We start from the raw sequence: 26,770 nt of genomic DNA, 5'->3' as shown, positions 1-26,770 counted from the left end.
TGACCATAAACAAAAGCTATGAATTATGGTGCCCCATTCTCTTAATCGCAAAATGTTTAGGAGAAGAATGTATTCAATAGGTTAATGATAGGTACTTATGGAAACATCTATCATTCCAAAAAGCCCCTCAAATTATTCTTCCTGATTGGTCTCTGAATTTTTTTTTTCCGTATGGATTTTGTGGAAGCACAATTTTAAATACTTCCAAGCGAGCGGATTTGATATTTTTAATGGCAGAATGTAAATATCCACATAAGTGAAGCCATGCTAATTTTACTACTGAACTTCAACTTTGCTAATTTTGATTGAACACTATTTTAAATTCAATTTTATAGGAAAGAAACAAATTTGAATGGCCCAGCCATTGACTGGAGATCCTAAAGTTGTAACTAAATTCGTGAATTAACCATGAGATTAGCTCCCTCCACCCAACTTTGAAATTTAGCCAGTGCTCGACTTTTTGTTGTCAGTAATTTACTGGAGGGGAAACTATGGCATCGTTTTCTATGAATTAGTTACTGTTAAGAATACCAAACTAGATAGTAATAAGTATCTTTTAGTAATTTAGTGTCAAGTGTCCTGCATCTTATGGACTGCTTCCTCCTCCACATTTGCGTCCTGCATCTGTCTGTCCCATTCACTGGACAAATTCAACAGTGCAACTCACAGAATACCTCTGCCTGCTGGATTAGCAAGGTAGACCACTTTGTTTGACAAAGCACCAAGGAGGCGAAAGTGAAGTAAAATTGGTGGACCTTGTGTCACCCTTGATTGATCACCAAGCTCAGTAAGAATTGCTACAATGCAGAATTTAATGCTGAAATAAAGGGGGAGTTTTGAATTAATTCCTATCGACAATCATGTCATTATCTCTAATTCTAAAGTCCACCATCTTCATTATCTAACCCTAACCCATGTGATAGTTTAAAAATATATTGCACAAATGAAATTGAAAGGAGATGCAACTTGATGGGGCTGCAAGACCAGAGCATTTAACAGAGTACAGCAATAACTCTGAAGAGAAGTGACATTAATTGATCCGTGGTCATGTGAACATCCAGACATATTTGAAAGAAATCAGGGAACTGAGAAACCTTCAGGAGGTTGCAGTTGCACAAGGCTTGAATGACATGATAAAAATTTGGAAACCATAAATAAGCAACAAAGCCTCAGAAGATTTTAGTCAAGCATGTCAAACACATTATACATAAAAGCAGAGCTTGCATTGCAACCAAGATTATGGGTGCATTTGGAAATATACCTTCAATAATACCTACTTTTTCATCTCACAAATCAGAACTTCTGCAGTGCACCTTTCTCAAAACTGTCCATCAGATTAAAATAGTCAGATTTTATTTTATTCCCAGTGTTTATCCGTGAAAGAGCATGGCTGTATTGTAGATTATTTAACTTGACACGAGTTATACCATTAAATTCCAAATTTGTGTTTATCACTTTCGAAAGCAGGTTACAGACACTCTAATCCAAAGCCAACCAAGAACATTCCAGATAAACTTACAATTTCCACAAGAATTTCCCCTAAGCAATGCATAAAAGACATGCTTGAAAGATGCTCTCTCTCCATCTTGTTCTCATAATCATAAATATTAATTTAAAGCATGTATGAATACATATTTATGATTACCACTGGTTAAGTTGCGATCACTAGTCCAGTGAAGCAACTTGAGGTAAATTTCCCACAGAGCCACAATTATAATGATTATAACCAAAAGCTGAAGTTCACAGAGTCAAAATTGGAGGTGTGGGACCAGATTCAATGTGAAGATCTTGTTTTTGTGCTCCAGTTCAAATTTTACAGTAGGGTTGTTTTAGGTTCATGAATGCAAGAGTTCAGAAGACTTGAGCTGCATTGTAGATGGATAACGAATTTTAAGAAAATTCTTGGATTGAAGTGTCTGTATCTACCTGAAGGTCACAAAGTAATATCTAAAAACATGAAAGTTTGATGAAACTAATCATAGGAACATGCAGACTCAAAGGAACATGGGTAGGCCATTTAGCCACTCTGGCGTGCTCACTCCATAGCTAATTTGCAACCAAATACGCCAATTCTGTAACGTAATAAATTTAACAAAAATCCTTCATTTATAGTTTGAGGTGAAGAGTTCCACATATCCACCATCTTTTTGGTGAAGAAGTATTTACTTACATTACCTGTACGTTCTGAAGCCTATACCCTATTGTGCTTCACCAGAAGAAACTATTTTGTGCCAGTTTCTTTACCAACTTGAGTAAGAACAACAAAGTGAGAATTTGGATTACTTTTTGAATTAAAAAAAATCTTTGAAAATTACATAAATTTCACCTTTATTTTTAAACATTGAATATGGTCACAGTGTAATAGACAATTGAGGAGTAGAGTAGAAGAAAAGGGTTTTAGGAATTCTGGTACACAATTCTCTGAAAGCTGAGTTACATGTAGAAAGGGTGGTGAAGAAAGCATTTGGTATGTTGGCTTTCATCAATCAGAGTATTGAGTACAGGAGTTGGGATGTCATGTGGAAGTTGTATAAGGCATTGGTGAATATATTTGGAATATTATGTGCAGTTTTGGTCACCAAATTATAAGAAGGACATAAAGAGAATAGAGAGAGTCCGGAGGAGATTTACAAGAATGTGGCCTGGGTTTCTGAGTTTCCCTGGAGCAAAGAAGATTGAGGGGTGATTTGATAGAGGTATTTAAAATTGTGAAGGGGACAGATAGAGTCAATGTAGACAAGCTTTTTCCATTGAGAGTGGTGGAGATTCAAACAAGAGGACATGGATTGAGATTGAAGGGGGAAAAGTTTAAGGGAATCATGAGGGGGAATTTCTTCATTCAGAGGGTGGTGGGAGTGTAGAAGGAGCTTCTGGCTGAAGTGGGAGATGCAGGTTCGATTTTAATACTTAAGGAAAAGTTGGATGGACGAGAGAGGTGTGGAGGGTTATGGGCCAGGTGCGAGTCAATGGACTAGGTGAGAAAAGATGTTCGGCATGGACTAGAAGGGATGAACTGGCCTGTTTCTGTATATAATTGTTATATGGTTATATATGAAAAAGTTAGACCATTCCCAGATTACAAGGCTCAAACAGCCATTCTCAACTGGGGGGTGGGGGGTGGGAATGGGGGCACAGACTGAAATCATAATTTTTTTAATGTAGCCAGAGCAACAACAGAAGTGACCAACTAAACTTGACAGCTTCACAGGGAAGGGGGATTCATAAACTTTGAGCAGGGTTCCAAGGGTGTCATAGCCAAAAAAAGGTTGAATATGGCTGCTCTAGAGAACAGGTCTCCGGTAAAGCCACTGCACATGTAATAGGCTTTTCAAAGCTAATAGGTGGCTTTATATAGTGCCACTCTTGCACTGGTGACTGGCAGCACCCAAGAACATGTAAATTTAATGGGTTCTGCTCAAGTCAAGGAAAACAGGGGGCCTCGGTTGAAAGAAGTGGTGAAAATGGAGAGGTTTTGTTTTAAGTTAGTAAGTGTGTTTCTCCTCTTCCACAATGGCAACTTAATGACAATCGTAAATGTATGAAACTGCACATTGAAAATAGAAATGGTTCAGGCACTTTGGGGGGGAAAAAAAAGGAAGATTGTGTTAATGTTTCAGATGACAGGTCATTACTTCTGACAAAAGTTTGCCCACCTGAAACCTTAAACCAATCTCCAGGCACATTGCAATATTTACTTTTAACCATTTTCTGTTTTACTTCATGTTTTCAGCATGTGAATTAGATAGCTTTGTGGATAATTGGATAGAAGTGGAAAAAAAAAGCACACCCAATTCTACTGGAAACCTCTTCCTATAAAATGAGATATACGATCGATCCCTCCCCTCCTCAATGATTTCATGACATTTTTTTGTTCAAAACAAATCAACATATTGAGTAAATAAGGACAGCCTTATAGTAATGGAACATTACCTTTGCAGCGGAGGATGTAACATTGATTCTGTAAATTTTACACAAAAAATGGCAAGAGAAAAATTGTAATACAGTCCAGACAAAAAAAATCCAATTTTTTAAAATACATATCAAAATCACATCAAAAGTCAACACAACACTGTAGGATAGTTTTCTTAATTAGTCACAAAACAGATGCAATGCACAAAAACAGATTGCATTAAATGTACTTGAAGCTTGTTGGCATAGGGCTCTAAAATTTTTCTTCGTTTTTATGTGTTACTTTATTCAACTTCGACACAAAGCTCACATTCATTTTATGTTTGCACTCATTTGCTTTTCAGTTAACAAGCTAATTTTCTGTCTATTGCTTCTCCCTTGCTGCCCCTCCACACACAACAGAACCACTGTAAATCTGCATTCAGCTTGGCAAGCAGAGTTAAGCCTTATTCTGCCAATGTTTCACAATGCTTCAGCTGGCACAAGTGCCAGAGGTCTTCCAGGAGCACCGAACCGCACGGTTACCAAACACTGTTGGCAGCCATGAAATCATAACTGCAGCTCTGCCCCCACACCTAGCACCAGTCACTGACCAGTCAGGAATGGAAAGAGGGGTTAATGGGTGAGGATGATGAAACATTCAGTCCACACCATGCAACAGAAACTTCTGATTACAACTGGTTCACACACGAAGAAAGGTTGGTAGCCCTGAAAATTGCTGAGAGGGTTCACCAGATGCAAGGCAGCTTTTTATTTTAAACGCAACAGAACGAGCAAAGCAAAAGCTCTCTCAATTCACCGTATTTTTAAGTTGATATTACATGCAGGCTTTATTTCAAACACACTCAATCTTCACACCTAATTTCAAACTTCATCAAAAAAGTTCAAATATGCTTGGTGATTGCGGTTGAGCTATTTGTGCAATGCTAGCAAAGACTGAGCAGTACCCACTGTAACTGTTTGCATTTATCATGATGGACGGGTTCCATAAATTGAACCATAACCGTAATTTGTGTCCAACCCCACAGGAACTTCAGCAGCCAGACAACACCATCCTCAGTGCAAAATGCTCAGCAAAAAGATTCTGAGGTTCAGCAGTGGATGAAGAAAATGAGGAACGAGAAGCCCTGAAATTGCGACATGCAGTTTCAGCTAACGCCAATGAGGTGAGAAGAGTGACAAAATCTTCCTATTCTTCTTTTACTTAGAATGAAAATGGCTGACAACTAGGATAGCACAGCAGACAAGTGGTTTAACCAACCCCTGTGGTGTGGTACAGGACTGTATTGTGTGGTCCTCAGATGTCTGACCTAAACATTGGTCCACAGTGAGAATTGATCTGCAGGAGTTCGTCGATACATGCCAATATTCAGGAAATGCCAGCCAAGTTAGAGGACTAGAAATGAGACAGAAAGAATCACAAACTAGGATATTCGATATTCAGGAAAGGCCAGCCAAGTTAGAGGACTAGAAATGAGACAGAAAGAATCACAAACTAGGATATTCAAAATTTACTCAAACCTCCAATCAGTTATCCTTTTTACATTGAAAGTGGGTAAAATCCACCTTTAATTCACCTCGCCAACCTGTATAAACATGACAATGGCGGATTGGGGGGGGGGGGGCGGCGGAGTCATTTCAGACCCATCCTTCATCCGCCAAGCGAGGTTGTATCAGAGACAAAGCAGGGCAAGCGTAAAAGGGCGAGCCACGTTGCCGGGTCCAAACGGGAAAGGAATGTGACGTCCTGTTTCCAGGAAGCCGGCTTGCTGTGTAAAAGGACTCACTGACCCAGCATTTCTTGTTTTCTGTGTGAACAAGCAAGAGTCCAGAGATGGGTCGTATATATGACAACAATGTGGGTTTTTGGTGTAAAAAGAGTAAGTGAGAACAAGAGGCATTGAAATGGACCGAATTTACCAACAGTCCTCTGTATAGGGTAAAATATGGATTTGATTCAGATGACTGTAAGAGGAGGAGCATGGCTTGTTAGGCAGATAAAAGCAAGGTATCACAGAGATCTTTTTCCTATAGAATGCCACATGACCTGCTAAGTTTATCCAGCACTTTTATGTATTCATCTTAAAATTAGCACCTGGCCAATCAGGAGTGAGATTAGAAAGTGCTGATATCCAAGGACTCTTGCTGGGCAAATACATCAATGAATAATGATCAAATAGCAATGAGTCACAGGTCACCCACATTCAACAGGAGTATAGGCATTCTGACAACTTCCAGGAGTGAGACAAGAAAGTCCGCAGATACTGCAATTGCAGTAAAAACCCCCAAATGCTGGAGAACTCAGCGTATCTCGCAGCGTCCACAGGAGGTAAAGATAGAACCATAGAACAATTATAGCACAAAAACAGGCCACTAGTCTGTGCTGAACCTTTGTTTTCCTAGTCCCATTGCCCATAGTCCTTCATACCCATCCCATCCATGTACCTGCCCAAATTCTTCTTAAATGTTAACATTGAGCCCGCATTTACCACTTCAGCTGGAAGCTCGTTCCACTTTGTTAACCATGCCACCCTAAGAGAAAGAAGGCTAAGAAATATGGCTCTCTGATAGAAGGGAAGGGAAGCAGGTGGGCAGCTGGAGGAAGGGAGAAAGAGGGATGATGGAAAGAGAAAGACCAGGGGAGGGGGGTTAATGGAAATCAGAGAACTCGGTTGTAGATGCTGTCTGGTTGGAGACTGCTAAGACGCAATACAAGTGCTGTTACTCCAATTTTTTTTTCCCTCTCTGAATTCCACCATCAAAGCAGAAATGAAAGACAATGCATTTGGTCCTGTTAAGAACAAACAGCCTCTGCTTTCATTATGACTCCAAACTGCAAATCACATCAAGATCTTAAGTCAAGAACAGCCATTCTCAACAGGGGCTACATGCTCACCACCAACACACCTTGGGGGGGGGGGGGGCGGAGGCACAGCAGATTTGGGGAGGGGGGTGCGGCTACGGATTGAAACCCATCAATTTTTTTTTTGCTTTTTATGCAGTCAGTAGAAGTACGAAGAAACCAAAACTTGACTGCTTCACAGGGAAGGGGACATGAACTTTGAACAGAGTCCTAAGGGGGACACAGACGAAAAAAAAAGCCCGAGAATGGCTGGTCAAAAAATCTTTGTGGTTTCTAAGCCGCATCACAAAATATGTTGTTTTGTGGCTGCAATATTTGTGCATTGCAGATGATATGGTTTATTTCATCAATTGAAAGCCATGTTTCAAACCAGTTAACATTACATCTTGCTTTGGATCACAATTTGAACCCTCCATTTTTCCTCAGTTTGGTCAAGTGTGCATCACCAGTGAGGATCTCCAGTCACCTTGTGTGAAATGCTGGCTTCAGCCTGCCTACCCTGAGAAAGCAGCTCATTATTGCTGCCGTCTAATTAGTTCTTTGGAATATTTTAATCCACTTAGAGAGGGTAGATTGGTTCAAGATAGGGAAAACACGAACCAATCTCCTTCGAGGGGTCAGCAGTGTAGAGTCAAAAACTTCAAATTCCTTCCTGGGGGCGGTTCCTTGTCGATGAAATCATGAAGAAGGATCGCCTGTGGCTATACTTTGTGAGAAGTTTGAGGAGATTTGGTATATTACTGAAAATTAAGGTGTATTGAGGAGAGCATTCTGTCTGGTCGCAGGTGCTAACGATCAGGACAGGAAAAAACTTTCCAGAGGATTGGTAACTCGACCTGCGACATCCAGGCACCAGGCTTCACTCTACCAAGGACATCTACAAGAGGTTGTGTCTGAGAAAGCAGCCTCTATCCTCAAGGACCCCCACCATCCAGGCTGTGCCCTCTTCATTCTACTACCATCTGGGAAGAGGTACAGGAGCCTGAAGACGCGCACTCAGCAGCACAAGGGCAGTTTCTTCCCCTCAGCCATCAGATTCCTGAGTGAACCATGGACCACAGGCATTGCCTTACTTTGCCTTTTCCTTGCACTATTTTTATTTATTTTGAAATATGGTTTATTGAAATGTTTGCATTGTGATGTTGCCACAAAACACAAATTTTGTGGCATGTTCTTGACGATAAATTCTGATGTTTCTGATTTCAAAAAAATAATTATTCAAAAGCACATTTCACACCTAAAGATGTTCCTGGAAAGTAAAATTTGACCATGATCTAAAAATGACATGATAATGACCTGTCAGCAGGTTACCACAAAGGAGGCTGCTTAACAAAAAAGGGACAGAGAGATTCAGAAATAGAATTTCAGAGTGGAACACTGAAATAAATACCAATCGAGAACAGGAGGAACACAGATTATTTTCCCCAAAAGGCTGTAGGGCTGAAAGAGGCCATAGGAATGAACCCAGGAAAAAAAATCAGAATCTGGTACATTAAATTTGAAACTTTGTGAAAATCAAAAGTAAGTAAAGGATTCATGGGCAAATGTGTATTTTATTGAAAAGGCAGAACAGTTATAGATGAACAAACATAAGTTTAAAGGTCAGAAAATCACTCACTTAGCCAGGTGGAACGTCAAACAGTTTGAAAACCGGAATTACTATACATTTCAGTGTACAAGTCGACTGGCGCATGTCAACCCCCATTTTTCAGCCTCATTTTAAGAGGTTTACAGTTATATCCAACGTACAAGTCAACACCTATTTTCAGGATGGCTGAGTTGGCCCAATGATTGGCAGACAAGTCAACCCCCAAAACTCTTGATGCTTGAGATGGGCTGTTGACCAGAATGTACGTCGACCCCCAAAGATCGCGTGGATTGATCTGCTGGGTGTTGGCTGGAGGTGATTGCTATCATGGAGGGTCCATCGACACAATGCAACGAAAATATGAAGTTTTAAGTTAAAAATGATTAAAATGGCCAAGAAAACCAACAACTTCACTGCTGCAAGAAAATTTGATGTATGTGAGAAGTTGGTTAGAGATTGAAGGAAGAAAAAAGAGACTTTAAGAAAAATACCAAAAAGCCAATGTTCTTTGAGAAAAGGAATCACTCGTTGGCCAGAGTTGGAAAATCACTTTGCAGAATGGGTACGTGATTGCGACATAGTCACCCGAAATAAAATAAGAACAATTGCAATGCAGAGGGCAAAGTCACACCCTGACCTCAGTAAAGATTTTGAGGCTGCAGTAGGCTGGTGTAATCGTTTCATGAACAAAAAAAATCTGGTATTACGAAAAAAAAATCAACAGAAACTACCAAAAGATCTTGATCATAAAGTTGTAAGTTTTCACCAGTTTTTATATGCAACTGACTAAAACACCAGTTTGCATTGGCAAATATCGGAAGCATGGACGAAACCCCCATGAATTTCGAGACGATTGTGGAAAAACTGTGCAAACCAGAAGTACAGGCCATGAAAGGACCAGGTTTACTGTGGTGTTATTGTGCATGGCTGACGGGATGAAGTTAAGACCCATGCTAATCTTCAAACGCTAAATTAAACTGAAAATAAAATTCCCCGCAGGTATTTTTGTACATTTTAATGAAAAAGGATGGATGGATGAAAGTGGTGTAAAACTATGGATAGACAATGTGTGGAACAGGTGGCCAGAGGGTTGACGTAAAGACTTAACTGAGAACACTAAAAGTTGATTAGCACTGAATAATACTTACATGAGTTATCCCAGGTGGATTGACATCGTAATTGCAACCTCTTGATGTCTGCTTGAACAAGCCATTCAAAGACCATGTGCTTGAGGAATGGAATACATGGATGACAAGTGCAGAAAGGTCACTTTTAAAAGGCGGGGCAATGCGTGCTGCATTACTTGATGTGCTGTATAACCATTCTCAAGGCATGGGACAAAGTTAAAGTAGAGACTGTGATAAAAATAGTTTAAAAAGGGCAGAATCTCTTGTGCAATTGATGACACAGAAGATGATTTATTGTGGGACACTGTCAAGGAAGCTGAAATAGCCTCATCAGATATAGACTGGGGCCCATATGATAACTGTCTAAACGATGAGGGTATTTGGGGAAGGAGTGCCACGTGATGACGTGAGGTTAGCCTGTAAATCCCTACTTTCCTCGAAAAAGCTGAAAAGAGTTAAGGTTGAAAAATAGAAGGACAATGTCCGCCCGAGGAGTCGTGCATGAGCAGAGCACAAAAAAAGGAAGCAATTTTAAAAAATAACCTTAGAGGCTTCCAGTTCCAGTGGACAAGAAGAAGAGAAGAAATATGTTTTGAACAAGGAACTATGGCTAAAAAGATGGGCAAAATGAAAGAGTCTAGTATAACTACAGCTGAGATGAAAAATTAATCGGAGAACTTCAGCAATCATTGATGTTATTAATAAAAGAAGTAAAATAAAATGTGGAGAGAGTATAGTTGAAAATAAAAAAATTATAAATAAGGTGGAAAAAATGATGCAGCAAGTCGACAAAAAATTTCAAGTTGTGGAAGAAAAAAAAATTAAAGGGAATGAATTTGAGATTCAAGGCCTTAAGGAACAAATGAAGAAAATGCAAGATGAAGCGGCTGCAACAAAAGATCAATTAATGCAAAAAATTGACACTTTAGAAATTTTAGTAGAAGGAATAACAAAGATTGTTGGACTTAAAGAAGGTAACGAAGGACAAGAAATTAAGATGTTTTTACAGCATTGGATCTTTGGGGGGGGGGGGGGGGGAATAACTGACTTTCAAGGAGACATCGAGACTGAGAGCTCATAGAGTATTACGGCCGAAGCCATAACCAGGTCGGAGACCTCGTCCAATACAGATTAAATTTCTTCATTATGAAATAAGAGAGATGTTGGAACTGGTGGTGAAACAAGCAAAAGAATGAGTCACTTTTGATTTATCATGGAAATAAGATTTTCTTTTACCCTGATATAAGCTTTGATTTGTTGAAAAAAAATTCAATGCAATTAAAAATGTATTATGGAAGAAAGGAAGGCAGTTTTGAAGGTCTTTGTTCCAGATGGGAAGAACAGGTATTTTACGGAACCTAATGAGTCAAAGGTGTTTTCAGATTCATTGCCTGAAAGAGGGAGACAAGCAGTGGGTGACACTTGAATGAAAAATATCACTGAATGGTTTCAGTTGTTTTTGCAGGAAATAAAAATCAAGAGAGTTTAAGGGGGAGGAGGGTTCTAATCTATAAGAACCATAAAAGCTGGCAAATTGGCAAGAAAACAGCTTGGGTTCAAATTGAAATGAATAAAATTTGAGAAACGACTCCAGAGCAATTTCTGTACAACTGGAATAGTGAATTACTAAAAGGGAAAATAGAAGTACTGATTTTAAAACATTTATTGAAGATATGGAATGGGATCCATGTGGAGGGAGGAATTAAAAATGATCAAATACCTAAAATGATGCTAAGTCAAAATCAACTTTTATTCCCTTTACTATAAATAATTCTTTATTTGATCATTGGTACAGTCAATAAAAATTTGCTATTTTTTAAAATTTTGAACAATTGATGGAGAAATATGACATACAAAATAATACATATTTTGCTTATCAACTTAAATCATATTTATAAAGGAAATTAAGTACAAATTATAGACTTCCAGAGCAAAGTCAATTTGAATATTTAATTACAGATACATTTATTGAGAAATGTATTACCAATATGGATATAAATTTGCAAGATATCATGGGGAAAAAGGATTTGTATAAATTTAAATAAAGATGGGAAAAAGATTTAAATATATAAATTCAAGAAGAAATATGGTCAAGATTGTGTTGCAAATATGATTAATGCTAGATATCAAATGGTTCAATATAATTTTTTACATCAATTACATTATACTCCATATAAATTAAATGGTCTTAGCCCAAATCACTCCTGATAAATGTTTGTGATGTAATAATGGGGACTTTTTTTTTACATTCGGTCTGGTCTTGTGTAAAAATGGAAAAACTCTGGAAGGATGTATTATTAGGACAAATTATGAAGATAAGAATACAAAGATCCAAGAATATTTGTGCTTGGTAAATATATATTTGAAGCAGATAGGAAATTGAAGTTGGATAAATAATTACAGCACGGAAACAGGCCAATTTAGCCCTTCTAGTCCGCACTGATCCAAGTACCCTCCTCTAATCCCACTTACCAGCACTCTACCCATATCCATCCATCCCCCTCCCATCCATCTACTCATCCAACTCTTTCTTAAATGACAAAATTGACTCTGCCTCCACTACCTTTCCCGGAAGCCCATTCCACACAGTAACCCCTCTCTGAGTAAAGAAGTTCCCCCTCATGTCACTCCTAAACCTTTGCCCGTCAACTCTCAACCCATGACCTCTTGTATCCATCTCTTCTACTCTCTATGAGAATCAAATAAAATTTTTTGAGTATAGCAATAGCAGCAGTGAAGAAATGTGTAGCAATAACGTGGAAAACGGAGAATTTTGTAACAATAGATAGAAAAAAAAACTTACAGTTTGAGGAATCAGATCTGGAGTTTTTGTAAGATTTTGGAACCGCACATGGATTTTGCGAATAAAGGTCCATCCATCTCCTCCACATCACCCACTCCTCTCAGTTAATAATTAATAGTAAGAAAATAAAATAACTATGGTAATAATATAAATGTATAGATTTAGGTGTTTTTCTTTCTTTCTTTTCTTGGGGGGGGTAGGAGGGAGGGGAGTGGGGGAGAAAATGAATTTTTTTGTATCATTTTGTATTATGTTGTTATATTATTTCTTGAGTTAATGTTGCATTGATTTAAATGATTAATAAAATTTTCCAAAAAAAGAGTGTGGATGTGCTTGCCGCCATCCTTGTTTCAAATGATGACAGTGAGGGGGATTTTCGAGGGTTCCAATTGTGCTGTTATTTTCAAAGAAAATTTGTCACAGTCAGGGGTTTTGTTTGGTGTTTCTCAATTGACATACACCAAATCGGCTTTTCATGGGTCGACTTATACATTGAATCGGTGCGGATTGGATCTTGAGCTGAATTTAAGTTCTCAAAAATATATCCGGCGTAGAAGTCAACCCCCATTTTTTGATAGATTTTTTTTGTTTCACAACTCGACTCGTATGCCAAAATATATGGTAAGTGATATCTTGTTATGTCACAGTACGACTTGTGTGTTCATAGAGCAGCATTAATTTCAACTGCTGCTCAAGACTTGACACATTTGTCAGTCACCTATCTCAGGGAATGCTGGTTTCTTGTTTGCACCTATAGGTGTTACGTGAATCATTCCATCACAAGCTCGTTACTCCCACGGTTGGTGTTTGCAGAGGTTCGTACCAAGTTTTCTCTTAAGTGAGGAACTATTGGGTTTTTTTTGGGGTAGCTTGAAGGATAAATTAAAATTCCCAGCTGAAAGTACATTTGCCCCTAGTCCTGGCATAATGTGTCGACACCAGAAACAAAGGCAAAATGATTTCGCCTGCCCCCTGAAATATATTCGATCCGAGAAAATGAAGGAAGCATACAACTTGCAGTGATAAGAATTCTCACACCCGAGAAGGAGAAATTAATCATAACTGTAAGTGATCCTTCAGCCAATCTGTCACAACTACATTTATGATTTCTTAACCGTTAACAAGCTGCAAGACAGTTTAGAATTATTCTCTTGTCCATGAGAAGCTGAACAACGCGATTTTTCCATTTATGCCTGTGATATCTCATCAGTGCAGGAAAATTAATGGGGAACACCACAGGGCACATCAGCTTTGATATGTTCTGTGTGATAAAACATTTAAATTATCTGTTTGATTGGTTGTAAAGTCACCAGCTGGCCAATGTAATCATAACTACAGGACATCTGGATTCTACCAAGCAAAACTGAAGGGTTTCATAGACAGAAGCCCAAGATGATACCAGTGCAGGAGGAATTCATTCAGCATTTGTGACTGCGCTGGCTTTTGAGTATTGCTATCCAATTAATCACTTTCCTCCTCTGGCAATGCAGTCTTGTCATGGTCCTGTACAGTAAATACCCTACTCTCTTTTGAATCTTCCAACTGAATCTCCTTCCATCATACTCAAGAAAATAATTGTCCCAGATTTATCTCCAAATTCATCAACCTGACCACAACGTCCTCTGGCTGCTACATTTGGGAAGAAGGTACAGAAGCCTGAAGACCAGGACTTCCAGGTTCAAGTGCTTTAAACGAAGCACTTGTTCAACTGCAGAAAGCGAGAATCTTGGTACACAATGTATATGACCATGAACTCATTATGATCTAGTTACTGATCACATCCCCATTAGAATAAAAATATCTTCACATTTCTTCTGGCAAAACGATTTCACTACTTCTGATCAGAATAAAAGGATGGCCCTTTAGAAAAGAGAAAGAATTTCTTCAGCAGAGGGTTGTGGATCCGTGGTATTCGTTGTCGCAGGGGGTTGTGGATCTGTGGTATTCGTTGTCACAGATGGCTGTGGAGACAAGTCACTGGGTATATTTAAAGTGGAGGTTGATAGGATCTTCATCAGTGAGTGTGTTAAAAGTTCTGGGAAGATGGCAGGAGAGTGGGGTGGAGCCCATCAGAACATTAAATTTGATTTGCTAGCTCATAGCGTTCTACTTGCAGGTCCACTTCATCTTGGTTGCTTTTTGCACCAGCAATAACATTAGATATCACAATTGGGTGCACATTTTACACCAAATTGGGAGGATTCTTGCTTGACTTTGATGCGAACCAGAAATTGATATGGAAATCAACTTGTCAAGAACATTGCCAGAGTGAAACACGAAAGTCTGCAGTAAAGACACAGAAATGCTGGAGGAACCCAGCAGGTCACACTGTGCCCATATATAACCAACATTTCAGGCCTGAGCCCTTCCTCATAGCTGCATGACCTGCTGAGCTCCTCCAGAATTTTTGTGTTATTACCAAGAAAATTACCAGAAAGTTGTCAGGGGAAAAAACTGCATCTCACGACACATTCTGGCACAAGATAGCATTGGCACAGATGATGAGGCCACTCTTGAAGGTATCAAATGAAATCAATTCAGATTGCAATCTGGCCATGTTCACTCATGGTAAGGATCTCATCTTTCTATTTTAAGTCTTACTGTTCAGGCTTGAATCAAACTTGAGTAAAGAACCAGGTATATGGAATCAAGTATCCCATGACAGAAAACTGAGTTAACCAAAGGGAAAATCCCATGACCCACCTGATGGGGTGGAATAAAAAAAAAACAAGTTAGCTGTGGTCCATCAACATTCCACAGCTTATTAATTTTCCTGGGTGCAATCCTTTGGAGTCTTGTGCAAAACAATTGCCTCTATTTTGAAATAATTAATTATTTGAAAATGTCAGCTCAGTCTAGCCAAGAAAAATAGAGGGATGACAACTGCATACAACTGTGACATTATATTTTAAAGGGAGCCTTGTAACTATTTAGAAAAATGCCTCAATGTGATTGAAATGTTCTCATCTCTAACCAGTCTGAAGTAATTAGCAAAGACTGTGAACTGGTTGGGATAAGCTCGACTCCTTCCAGGGATAGAGGAAAAGATACTTGAATTAACACATTGTAATTAACAGAGCAAATAAATGGTATTTTCAGATTCAGATGGTCAGACTCAGAATTACGTTTAAATATAGCTTCCAGATGCAAGCTGATGGATATTGACTCCAATTTGTTTTGTGATTAGCATTTATAGCAATTAAGGGTTACCTTAATGATAGGCCTTCCAAAAAAATCTACCTGTTTCACTAGTATGAATGGATGAAGGAACATTTTTAACAGAATATTTCATTTGATTTTTAAAAAATTTAGATTTAGACAAACAGCGTGGGGTATCAGGCTCTTCTGGTCCATGAGCCCATGCTGACCAAATACCATAATCCACCAACAATCCCTGTACGTTTTGAAGGGTAGGAGGAAACCCACGCACACGGGGATCACGCACAAACTCCTTATAGACAGCTCCGGATTCCAATCTGGGTTGCTGCTGCTGTAGTAGTATCGCACTAACCACTACCCCTACTGTTGAAGGACACCTTAAATGTGGTTAAACTGAGTGGATTTGGACTTTCCTGTGTTAATGGGACTAGCTTCTTAAATATTCTACTTCAGAACTATTGGAAAGTGTTACAAGCTCAAAAGGTACTGTTGACATCTATAGTCATCATCCCATGCCCTGCTTCATCCAATACATCTTTATATCCCCTTTGCTTTAACCATCCAGATGGAGTTTTTTTTAAGCTAAGGCCTTGCTGTAAATGCTGAAAAGGTTTTCATTGCTACTTCGAACCATTTCAGTGGATGGATTTCCTTAATTTTATAAAAATATTTTTGTATTTGATTTAATTTGTAATCCAATTTCAACATCACCCTTTTCATCCTTTCCCACATCCTGGATAGTTTCAGGCCAGGATCCTCACCCAGCCTTGCAACTAATCTACTTGTCCGTAACACAGTCTATCCAAGGGTTAATTTGAGCTCCCTACTGATTCTCAAAATGTCTGGGGTAATAAAAAGCATCTCCTTATTTTTAATATTTTATCTTATAAATAATGTTTTTCTAAAGGGGCTCTCGGTTCTTGTTCTCTCATTATTGGGGGTGCTGGGAAATGCTCATGGGGACTCTTAGAGTAGCTTAGTGTAGATTTACGGAACAGATTCGATGGGCCCAGTGGCCTGTTTCTGTTCCTTGTGATCTTGTGCCTCTTTGTTTGCCTTTACAGCAGGTAAAGATGAAGTAGATATTTTTAAAATTTAGACATGCAACATAGTAACAGGCCCTTCTAGCCCTAGAGCTGCCCAAACATCCCAATTAACCTACGCTTCAAAAGGTGGAAGGAAACCTGCGCAGACATGGGGGGAACATGGGTCGCTGGCAATAGGGTTGCACTAACCACGACACTAACCCGTGCTACCCCAAATATTGTGTAATTACATATTTTGTATTATTTCATGACAAACACAAGGAACCTTTGATGTTTTAAAAGCCAATCTTAAATCTTAAAATTAAGAACTTATTGTCTTAATTTTAAGATCTATTATCAGGCAGAATCTCTCAACAATGTTACACTCCCCAGTACTAATTGATTCCCCATCCAAATCTTAAACTGTTTTGGAAAAATGCAATAAAAAATTTACAGTCTTGACCTAAATGCACACCACTACAAACAGGTACAGGTCAATGTTCTAGGATGTAACTCAAAATGCCAAACACCTTTTAACGAGACTACAAGCAGTGGAAAGCTGATAAAAGGAGTTGCCCCATCAATGGACATTCAAACATCCCTTTTGAATAAATTCAGCTGTCAAAGGACCAGGTGGCTAAGACATTAATCTTCTACCCAAGCAGGTCACACACGCACACATACACATTTCTTACATTCTCAGCAGTATCTTTTCCAGGAACTCCCTTCCTGCCAATAGTAAATCTTTGGGCAAGTCAATTTAACCTGTAACCTTTTAACACACATTACTCTGATCTACAGCAAGCAAATTCATGGGGCAAAACAATTTTTAACATTTCAAACTTTTAAATTAATAAAGGAAAGGTAAACTTTGATAAGTTTTGTGAACAGAAATCCATACTAATTCATTCGGGACAAAATCTGTACCAAATGAGTTGTACAAAAAGGACAACACAATGTACTCACTTGTGACCAAATGATTTAAGTACCTACATCATTTTTTGAATTCCTAAAAAGAATGGTGGTTCATACTCCATTCTCCCCCTCCCCCAAAAATGATATATTTAATTCTTAGATTTAAGTAACGCATTGCAATAAATTGGTAACTTTTCTCTTCGTTTTCTACTTTTTTGCAAAACGTACGCCTTTGAAGTACATCACTACCATTATTAACTAAAAGCAGTTCCCAATCAATTACAGGCAACAGGACATGGAAATTTTAGAGCCCTTAGAGGTTAGCTTTCGCTTTCTTTTAAATCTGAAAAATTAAATTTGTTTACCTTTATGAAAATTAATCAATTAATAAATACCCGGGCATACATAATTTCTATAACAAGTCAAATAAGGAGAATGTAAATGATTTCAGATGTACATGTTAAAAAATAACCTACCTCAGCAGGACAGATGTGATATAAAATATAGTGGGGTGCCATTCATCTTATTTCAACAAGAAATATGGTAAAAGAGATGTTGCCCAAACCCAGACAATGGATGTAGCTGAAGATTAAAGAATAGAGATGGCAGGCATGCATCAAACTCCTTAACCCGGTGGAGAAAAAAAAATCTTCCCATTTTCACGAACATCATTTCCACTGGGAAACTGCAAATGACTGAGGATATTTGTGTGACATGAGGCACATCAAAGCAAATCTATCTGGGTGGTGTTTCTATTTCAGGGACAGCTAGAGATGTGCACTATGTAGAAAAATGCAAAGCATAATTTTTAAGGGATGAGGGAGGCTTAAAGAACAGTCGCTGATACAGACTAATTAGCAATAGTTTCGATGGTGTAAATTCTATGCAATAACGAACCAATTTCCCTTCCTCCTCTGCTCAAAAGGGAAATGGACCATTTTATACTTCCACAGTTGTTCTATTCCAATTTATTTATTTATTTTTTAAAAAAGAATCACTGATAACCAATTCAGTAAAGGTTTCGGTAAAGCCATGGTGGCATGTTTAGCATTAACACTTAGCACAATGCTATTAGTTCGAATCCAGCGCTGTCTGTAAGGAACATAACATAACAATTACAGCACGGAAACAGGCCATTAGGCCCTTCTAGTCCGCACTGAACCATGTGTTTCCTCTGCGTGCTCTGATTCCCTCCTACCCTTCAAAAACGTAAGGTTGTTAGGTTAATTGGTCACAATTGTATTTTGTCGACACAGGCTCGTGGGCTGGATGGGCCTGTTACCGCTCTATATTAAAATGAAGAAAAGAGGGTTTGTTGAGGGACCCAAAGGACAATGTTTGTACAAGAATGGGAATTATATTTACCTCCACAAAACTCAAGGCCCTGCATGAAAAAGAATGTTGCAGGTGAACACAGGTAGGTCAGAGGTAGGAAGAGTCAGACAGCAAATGGACACAGGTAGGTAGGGTCAGACAGCAGGTGGCCAGAGGTAGGAAGGGTCTGACAGCAGGTGGACAGAGGTAGGAAGGGTCTGACAGCAGGTGGACAGAGGTAGGAAGGGTCGGACAGCAGGTGGACAAAGGTAGGTAGCGTTGGACAGCAGGTGGACACAGGGAGGATGGGTTGGACAGCAAGTGGACACAGGGATGGGAAATGTTATAGCCTGTTTGGTTGTACTGAAATAGGTGACGTTTCTACCTTTTTTAACATTCCAGACATTCTGATGAAGAATCCACATTGTGCTGCAGGATGGAAATGCCAGTGGTTTGCTCTATTGAGGATGATGCACCAGTTGGAGTGGAATCTGTGACTGGTGCATCCTGGTCATGTGTTTGGGAAATGGTGTCGAAGGAGGTGAACACAAATGCGTGGAGTCAGCAAACGGTATTCATTGCAGTTATGCTGGGAATAATTTTTTTCAGGTACCATAGAGTGTGCAAATCAAATGCAATGCTCTGCACCCATCCAATCACCACTCCAAAATCTTGCATCTTGCAGGTGGCGGCAAGGCATTGGGAGTGAGAAGCTCAGTCATTTGCTACCAGATGGTTAGTCTCTGATCTGCTCTCACAGCTACTGTAGTTCCATGGCTTGTCCAATTACAGACAATGCTGATGCTGGGACACGCATTAATTTTAAGAAAAATTACACCTACAGCACGGTAACTCTTTTGGCCCATGAGCCCATGCTGCCAAATTACACCCAATTGACCTACAGCCTGGTATTTATTTTTGAAGAGTGGGAGGAAACCGTAGCTCCCAGGAGAAACCCACACAGACACAGGGAAAACATGCAAACTCCTTACAGACAGCGTGGGGTTCAAGCCCTGGTCCCAATTGCTGGTGCTGTTAACAGTGTTGTACTAACTGTAATCCCTACTTGTGACAGTAATTTCATTAATTGAAACCTACAAGTTCCCGAGGCGCCTTCACAGGATTTCACAAGAGAGCACAATTTCTGGATTGAAGGCTGCCCATTTAAAACAGACGCGTGAAGGAATTTCTTTAGCTACAGAGTGGTGAACCTCTGGAGTTTGCTACCAAGGAGGCCAGGCACTGAGTGTATTTAAGGCAGAGAATAATAGGTATCTGAATATCGAGCGTAACAAAGGTTATGGGGAGAAGGCTGGGGAGTGTGCCTGTGGGAGAATGGATCAGCTCACAATGGAATGGACTTTGATGGGCCAAATAGCCTATTTCTGCTCCTTTATCTTATGGTGTTATGGTTTCCTCATTTGGAAGAATCTAAATGGAAAGGTTATAGTTAAGGGCAGATTGAGGAGAAATCTTTTTCTCTCAGAGTTATGAATCATTGGAAATCACTTCCTCAAAGGGCAATGGAGGCCACATTCCTTGACTCGTAATAAGGCAAATGTTGAAGACTCTTAATAGAGAAGGGGGGGGGGGGGTGAATGGTCTGCATGGGTCGGCAGGAATACAGAGTTAAGCTTACAATCAGATTGGCCACGATCTTGTTAAATGTTGGAGCAGGTAAATTTTTTAATTTACTCATACAGCATGGTAACGGGCCCTTGCGGACCACGAGCCTGACACACCCAATTAACCTTCAACCCCTGTACAGTTTGAAGGGTGGGAGGAAACTGGAGCACCCGTAGATATAGGGAGAGCATGCAAACTCCTTACAGACAGCACTGGATGTACTAAGATGCCTTCTGTTCCTGACTTGTACAATTGTAATGCACGCTCTCTTGTTGGAGATGGTTAAAGGTGGGGTGAATTTTATTTGTCACACGCTGCTTCACGTTCTGAGAAGTTGCAAATGACATTTGTCGTTGAGTAATCCACAGTGAGCATCCCTGATTCTGACCTTATAGTGGAAGGAAGGCATTGACGTAAGTGTTGAAGAACGTAGACCAAGTTCTTTTCCCTGACAAAATCCTTCAGTAAGATCTGAGAATGAGGCACTCCAACAATCACCACCATCTTACTTTGTGCAAAGTTTTGCCCCCTAACGGGTTCACCCCTCAGTTCTCATTGATGAATCACCTTTAGTTACATCTGATAACCTGAAAACTTCCTGGATTATTTTTACCCTGATGGGTTTTTTTCCTTCTTTTGCCTCCATGCAGATTAGCTAACTGAGGATGAGTACTAGCCCAGTCAAAATTGGAGAATAAACTTGAGGGACTAGTTGCTTTAATCTTTTAATTAGAGCTAAAGCACAGTAACAGACCCTTCTGGCCCACGAGCCCATGCCCCCCAAATACACCTTTGTGACCCCCTATATCTTTGGAATGATATGAAAGAAAACAGATAAGCCCATATTAAAACGTGTTATCCAGACATGGCAAAAAATAATCAATGTATCAGAATAAGGTTGGGGATATCTCCTAAAGCACCTATGACCCAGAACAAATGAATCCCCATGACTCTGGATAATAAGATCCTGGACACCTGGTGCCGAAGGGGATCAGGTGAGTGAGGATTGTTATGAGCAAGGGCAGCTTATGTCATTCAAACAGCTAAGGAATAAATGATTTGTCTAATAAAACTTTCTTCTGCTATCTTTAGCTAAGATATTTCTTAAGGGATCATTTGGGACCATCTATGGCCCTGCCCGTGTGTAGTGATATGGAGATTCTAATTTGAAAGGGGAATATGTGTAAATTTATCTTTATGATTTATCTCCTATTCCAAAGAGGAGGGCCCGAAGCCGGGCTTACACAAGTCGAGGGAAAGGTGGGAGACAGAATTGGGCACAATAATCTATGAGCAGTGCTGGTCAGACTTGTATCAGCAGTTATTATTGCCAGGGACAGATTGATGCATCAACTATAGCTCACACCACAAAAATTACATAAATATAATCAGAAATTTTGGAAATATACTTTAGGTGTGGTGAAGAGATTGGAACCTTTATCCATTCAACCTGGCTGTGTACTCTGGGAGAATCTGGGGGACATCCAGAAAAAAATTACAAAAGTGGATTTTCCACAGGATCTGGAATTGTACCTTCTGGACATGAGATTTAAATTGTCCATCTACCAAATTCAGTTCGTGAAGGTCGTCTTAGCAGTAGCCAGGAAGTGTATGGTGGTCATGTGGAAGTCCGAATCCCAACTAAATGGAATTCGGAAAGGCGGAGTTGTATTCCCCTGGAGAAAGTCACGTACAATTTAAGGAGGAAATATGACATATTTGTTAGGGTGTGGCAACCCTACCTGCAACACAGTGGTACGCAGATAGAGTTACACCCCTTCTGAATAAAGGAGATGCAACAATCCGTACCAGGAGTGAAATGATTGCGATTAATGTGGTGGCGCAGATGATGTGCTCTTGTATTTTGTTCCTTATCTTTTTTATTTTAGGTTTCTTTGGGTTTTTCTTAAGTTCCCTGAAGGGTTTGTGACTTGACCAATATTTGGTTCTTTGTAGTTGTTTAGTTTATATGATGTTTTCTTTGTTGTATTAAGGTATGAGAGGGAGGGGAAAGGGATAGGGAAAATAGATTCTGTATGTTATATACTATTGTTGAAAGAAGATTGGCTTTTTGTTTGGATTTTTTGGTCTTTGAATATTAAAAGTAAAATATTCAAAAAAGAACGGTTTATTTCCAACAGCAGAAAAAAGTTAACAGAGAACACCCTGCAGTGCTTCAGATGCAGCCTCACCTGAACCCTCCACAGATGCAGCAGAACATTCCTGGTCTTAAATTCAATCCCTCCAGCAATGAAGGCCAACATCCCATTTGCCTTCGTGATTCCCTGTTGCTCCCTGTAAACCATCCTTTTGCGATTCATTGAACATTACTTTGTCACTGAATGAGATGTATCAGATTTACTTGCAGGACACAGTTTTGAATTCAAAGAACGAGCAACCCATGACTCTCTTTGCAACTCTCAAAATTAAAAAAAAATCTCTTAATTTCACTCCTAAAATCATGCAAAAACACCAAAAGCTAATTTCCTGTACATTACGTTATTTTCAGATAAATGAACAAGAATGACAACAAATCCAAACAAGGGATGGCAGGGGGCTCACCTGAGATTAACATGCGACTTTTGACCTGAAGCTACACAAACATTAAATATTAAACTTAGGATCTGACACAATACTATATCACACCATGCAATGCAATTCCATTGAAACCAACGTTATACTAACTTGAATCAACTGATGGACACATATCCCCTTGGCTTCATCGTTTTAAATTCTCATCACCTTTTACATATCCTATCATTGCCCTCTCTCTGGAGTTGTACAACGCCATCAAGAAGCCCATGTTCCTCTGGTCTCCCGTGTATCTCTGTCTTCCACTGTTTAATCATGGGTACTCAATACCACCATGCTTTTAATTTCCAGAATTCCATCCCTCTGCCTTTTTTCTTTCAAGAGGCTCCAGTAAGATCTACATTGTTATCACCTAGTGGCTCTGTGTAAAACTTTCAATTATAGTTATCTTGTGAAGCACCTTGGGGTGTTTTAAACATTAAATGTATAATAATTGACCATTATTAATCTTGGATAATATTGACAAAATAAATTGTGAACCCGCCAAGAAGCAATAAGCCTAAATTCAAAGTACAGGATTGGGAGTGAAATTGTAGCATTAAGTAATATGTGGATAAGCAAAAAACATCCCACTCAAAAACATGCTTGTGATCAACTGGTGAGCAGAAAGAAGACCATTCCAAGGAATATTTGGAACACAATCACTGCAAAGTGATCATATTCTCATAGGTCATTGGAAAACTTGAAAGTGCTGGACTATGGTATTTCAGAAGTACTTCAGAAGTAAATGATGCATTCAGTAAAGAGAACTGAAATGCCACGGGAGAATAAAATAATGAAACAGGATTATAGAGCTTTTAATTTCTTGAGAATTGCTTTTTATTAATCTTGAGTAGTTCTGTAGTCACAGGACATTGTTACTAATGGGATTGTTTCAGACGGCCAAATGCTGTCCAGCAACTTTTAAATACCAAACTAAGTGTTAAATTTTTGCCTGGATTAATTGTCACAAACCTAGTTTTGCTCTTCAGTGTGATTCATAGCTGGTGAACCTCTCAGCAAGAGTTCCGCTCTCACCATTCAAAAATGGTTACCACTTGTCAGGGGAAAGTGGTTGACTGGACAATTCTTAAAGATCTGGGGTGGGTAAGGAGAAGAAAACTGATGTTTGGCATCTTTATGCTTTGGAGAAATGCAGAGATTTGCAGTTGGACAAGAAGAGAAGAAAGGTCATGGCTAATGAATGGTAGGCTTTACTTTGTCTAAATAAAAGATTTAGATGCAATAAAAATGCAAACCGCTCAACATCTGCAGGCCTTGATATTTGTTGAAACTTAACTTTCTGATGAATGGCACTTCACTACATGAAACAGTTAAGATAACCAAGAGTCATACTCACATGAAGAACTGGGAGCCATTGGTATCTCTTCCTCTGTTTGCCATTGACAACAGGAACTCCCTGTCATGTTTGAGCACAAAATTCTCATCTGTTCAAGAAAGGAGGAGTTGGTCATCTTTGAGACATTACAGAGCGACTGGACTATTTTCCAACTGCACTAACAACAGCCTTGCTTTAGGTCTCACCAGAGTTTTATACGAAAGTAACGTGTCAAGGAGGAACACAAAGTTCAAATTGTTTTACATTACCAGGACTGAAGCTAAAGCACTAAACGCTCTGAGTGTGTGTGTGTGTGTGTGTGTATGTGTTGGAATGTCTGTGTGTGTGTTGGAGTGTCTGTGTGTGTGTGTTGGAGTGTCTGTGTCTCTTTTTAAATTCTGCAAGCAATAAAGAAATTTGGATCATATATTCCACCAATTCTCTGCCAATAATGGAACTTGCTGGGGAGGGTGTAAGGAAGTGTGTTTCAATTGTGTTACTTAGCTTTTTTTTCTTACCTTCTCATTTTGCAAAAGATCACATTCTCTATAAATAAAAGAATATGTTGAAAGTTTTAGGCAGGATGATAGGTTTTCTCATGAATAAATTGCCTAACCTCCATGCTGCAAGTTGCGAGCTTACTGCATAAAAATTTACCTTTTAATTCACTTTTTTTTTGTCGATAACAGTGAACACACTAAGAAACAATTAGCCCAAATTCATGCTTTATTTGTGCATGCAACATTTCAAGCACTAGCTACATGCAACAGGTGAGAGAATTAAAAGCAATGCTATTCACGTATTGTTAGAGGGACACTTCTATTTAGTAAATAGAGAGATTAATTTGGATTTTGAAATGAAATTTAAAAATATGCCCCTACCTTCAAAGTATCCGCCATAAATAGATTCTCCTCCTCGTCCATTACCTAAGAACACAGATGCATAAGCATCAAATTTTTCCATATCATTAAGAAAACATATGAAGATTTCACCAGACCAATATCTTTTTGTATCTGATTTAACGTTCAACAGTTGACTGACATTAATTCATAAGTTGACTGCCTTCAGTTTCAGGATTTTACATTCACTCTTTTGTGACTTAGATGTATGAAAGACTCAAGATGTCTTCTTCCCCAACTCTAGCAGGACAGAAAGAAAGTTAAGTGAGCATCAAACAAAACTATAGGCTTGCTTTGCTGAAGGACTGTAATTAGAATCTATCATTTCTATCACCAGTAGAAAATAGAGCACAGAAAATAGATTGAAATTTAGAGAAACCCATGAACCAAAAGAACCATGTTTACAAAGTTCGTTCCATTGCCAAGGTACCACGCTAGTGGAAAAGTATACCATATTCAACAATGTTGTTGTTGACTCTGACAAGATCTAAATTCTTGTTAACCAAGAGCAAAATTAAACTATAATGCTTGATGAAATAGAACGACAAGCAAAACAAAAAGCTGATAATAAGATTAGTACTTGTGGTGAATGTCTGCCAAACTGCCTGTCTCCCCTCCGGTGAGCCTTATATCTACTGTTAAGGACACTCCCCTTGGGTATAACTGTATATGCATCTATTGTCTTTCATTATTGTACCATGAGTTTCTGCTAATAAAAGCCATGATTATTGTTTGACCACATCGTCTTTGTCTACTTCATCAATTGGCACTTCAATTTTATGAGCAGAAATGGATGTAGCCCTCAAGCCAGAGCGGCTGATAATCAACCAGTCTGCCCCGAGGGCCAGAGAAATTTTCTTGTTTCGATTACTACAGGGCTCAAAACAACGAGGTCGATGAGGTGATACAGTGGGGCCACCTGAACTCTTTGCTGGGTGAGGTCCCTTTCGCCGTAACGCAAGGAGCTACCACTCTGGCTATAGCCCGGGAACGTCTGACAGCTTACTATGCAGCGCCACAGAATGTGGTGCTTGCTCGAGACCAGTTGCTGACTGGACGCCAGAAACCTGGGGAAAGTGATGCTACCTATGTACTGGCCCTCGACTCACTGGTGAACGAATGTGATGTCAGGGCAGTCAATGTGCAACTACACTGCAATGCCTTGAAGCTGGATGCTTTTGTCAACGGGATTGACTCCAGTTACATCCGACAGAGGCTGCTGGAGACGAGCCCTTAACCTACGACCAGGCAGTCACTCTAGCCAAAACACTGAGAAGTGCCATGAGGTCCAGTGAAATGCTAGAAACCGAAAAGGAAACATCCAGGAGAGCTGGAACCCTGAAGGAAAGAAAAGGGGGAACTCCTGAAAAATGCTACTTCTGTGATAAGAGCTGGCACCCCAGACAGAAGTGCCTGGCTCGATTTGCTACCTGCAGCTATTGTGGGAAACTCGGCCTCTTCACTAAAGCATTTAAGGCGAAAAGTACTCCCACTGATAAGAAGAAGAAAAGCACCAAGAAAATGCATCCTGGACCTGCAGGAATGGAAGACAACAATGTAAAGGGGGAATCTTCAGACGAGCAGGCTGAATTGACTTCAAGTGAAAGTGAGGTGAGATCCTCTGTGATAGCT

General features: G+C 39.4%; 1 protein-coding gene and 1 long non-coding RNA gene across 11 annotated transcripts in view; one reads left to right on the top strand and one right to left on the bottom strand.

The window, feature by feature from the left end:
• nktr (natural killer cell triggering receptor) overlaps positions 1–26,770 on the bottom strand; it is a 210,864-nt gene that overhangs the window by 56,646 nt on the left and 127,448 nt on the right. For 8 of the 10 annotated variants that reach the window (XM_069912892.1, XM_069912899.1, XM_069912898.1 and 5 more), the window contains exons 5-6: positions 25,121–25,165; positions 24,261–24,348 (exon numbers count right to left, since the gene is read on the bottom strand). In XM_069912892.1, the coding sequence (XP_069768993.1) occupies positions 24,261–24,348; positions 25,121–25,165 (133 nt within the window). Of the gene's footprint in view, positions 1–3,930; positions 3,959–24,260; positions 24,349–24,757; positions 24,786–25,120; positions 25,166–26,770 lie in introns of those variants that run through there. The other 2 variants (XM_069912900.1, XM_069912901.1) reach the window with 2 other exon arrangements.
• Positions 12,981–23,725, top strand: LOC138750769 (uncharacterized). Its single transcript, XR_011349497.1, has 3 exons — positions 12,981–13,105; positions 19,106–19,274; positions 22,471–23,725. It is a non-coding gene; the product is annotated as an uncharacterized lncRNA (long non-coding RNA).

Source organism: Narcine bancroftii, unplaced genomic scaffold (assembly GCF_036971445.1).
Source record: "Narcine bancroftii isolate sNarBan1 unplaced genomic scaffold, sNarBan1.hap1 Scaffold_258, whole genome shotgun sequence".
Taxonomy (NCBI): domain Eukaryota; kingdom Metazoa; phylum Chordata; class Chondrichthyes; order Torpediniformes; family Narcinidae; genus Narcine; species Narcine bancroftii.
The sequence above is the reverse complement of the archived record's forward strand: the minus strand, read 5'-3'. Positions and strand labels throughout refer to the sequence as shown.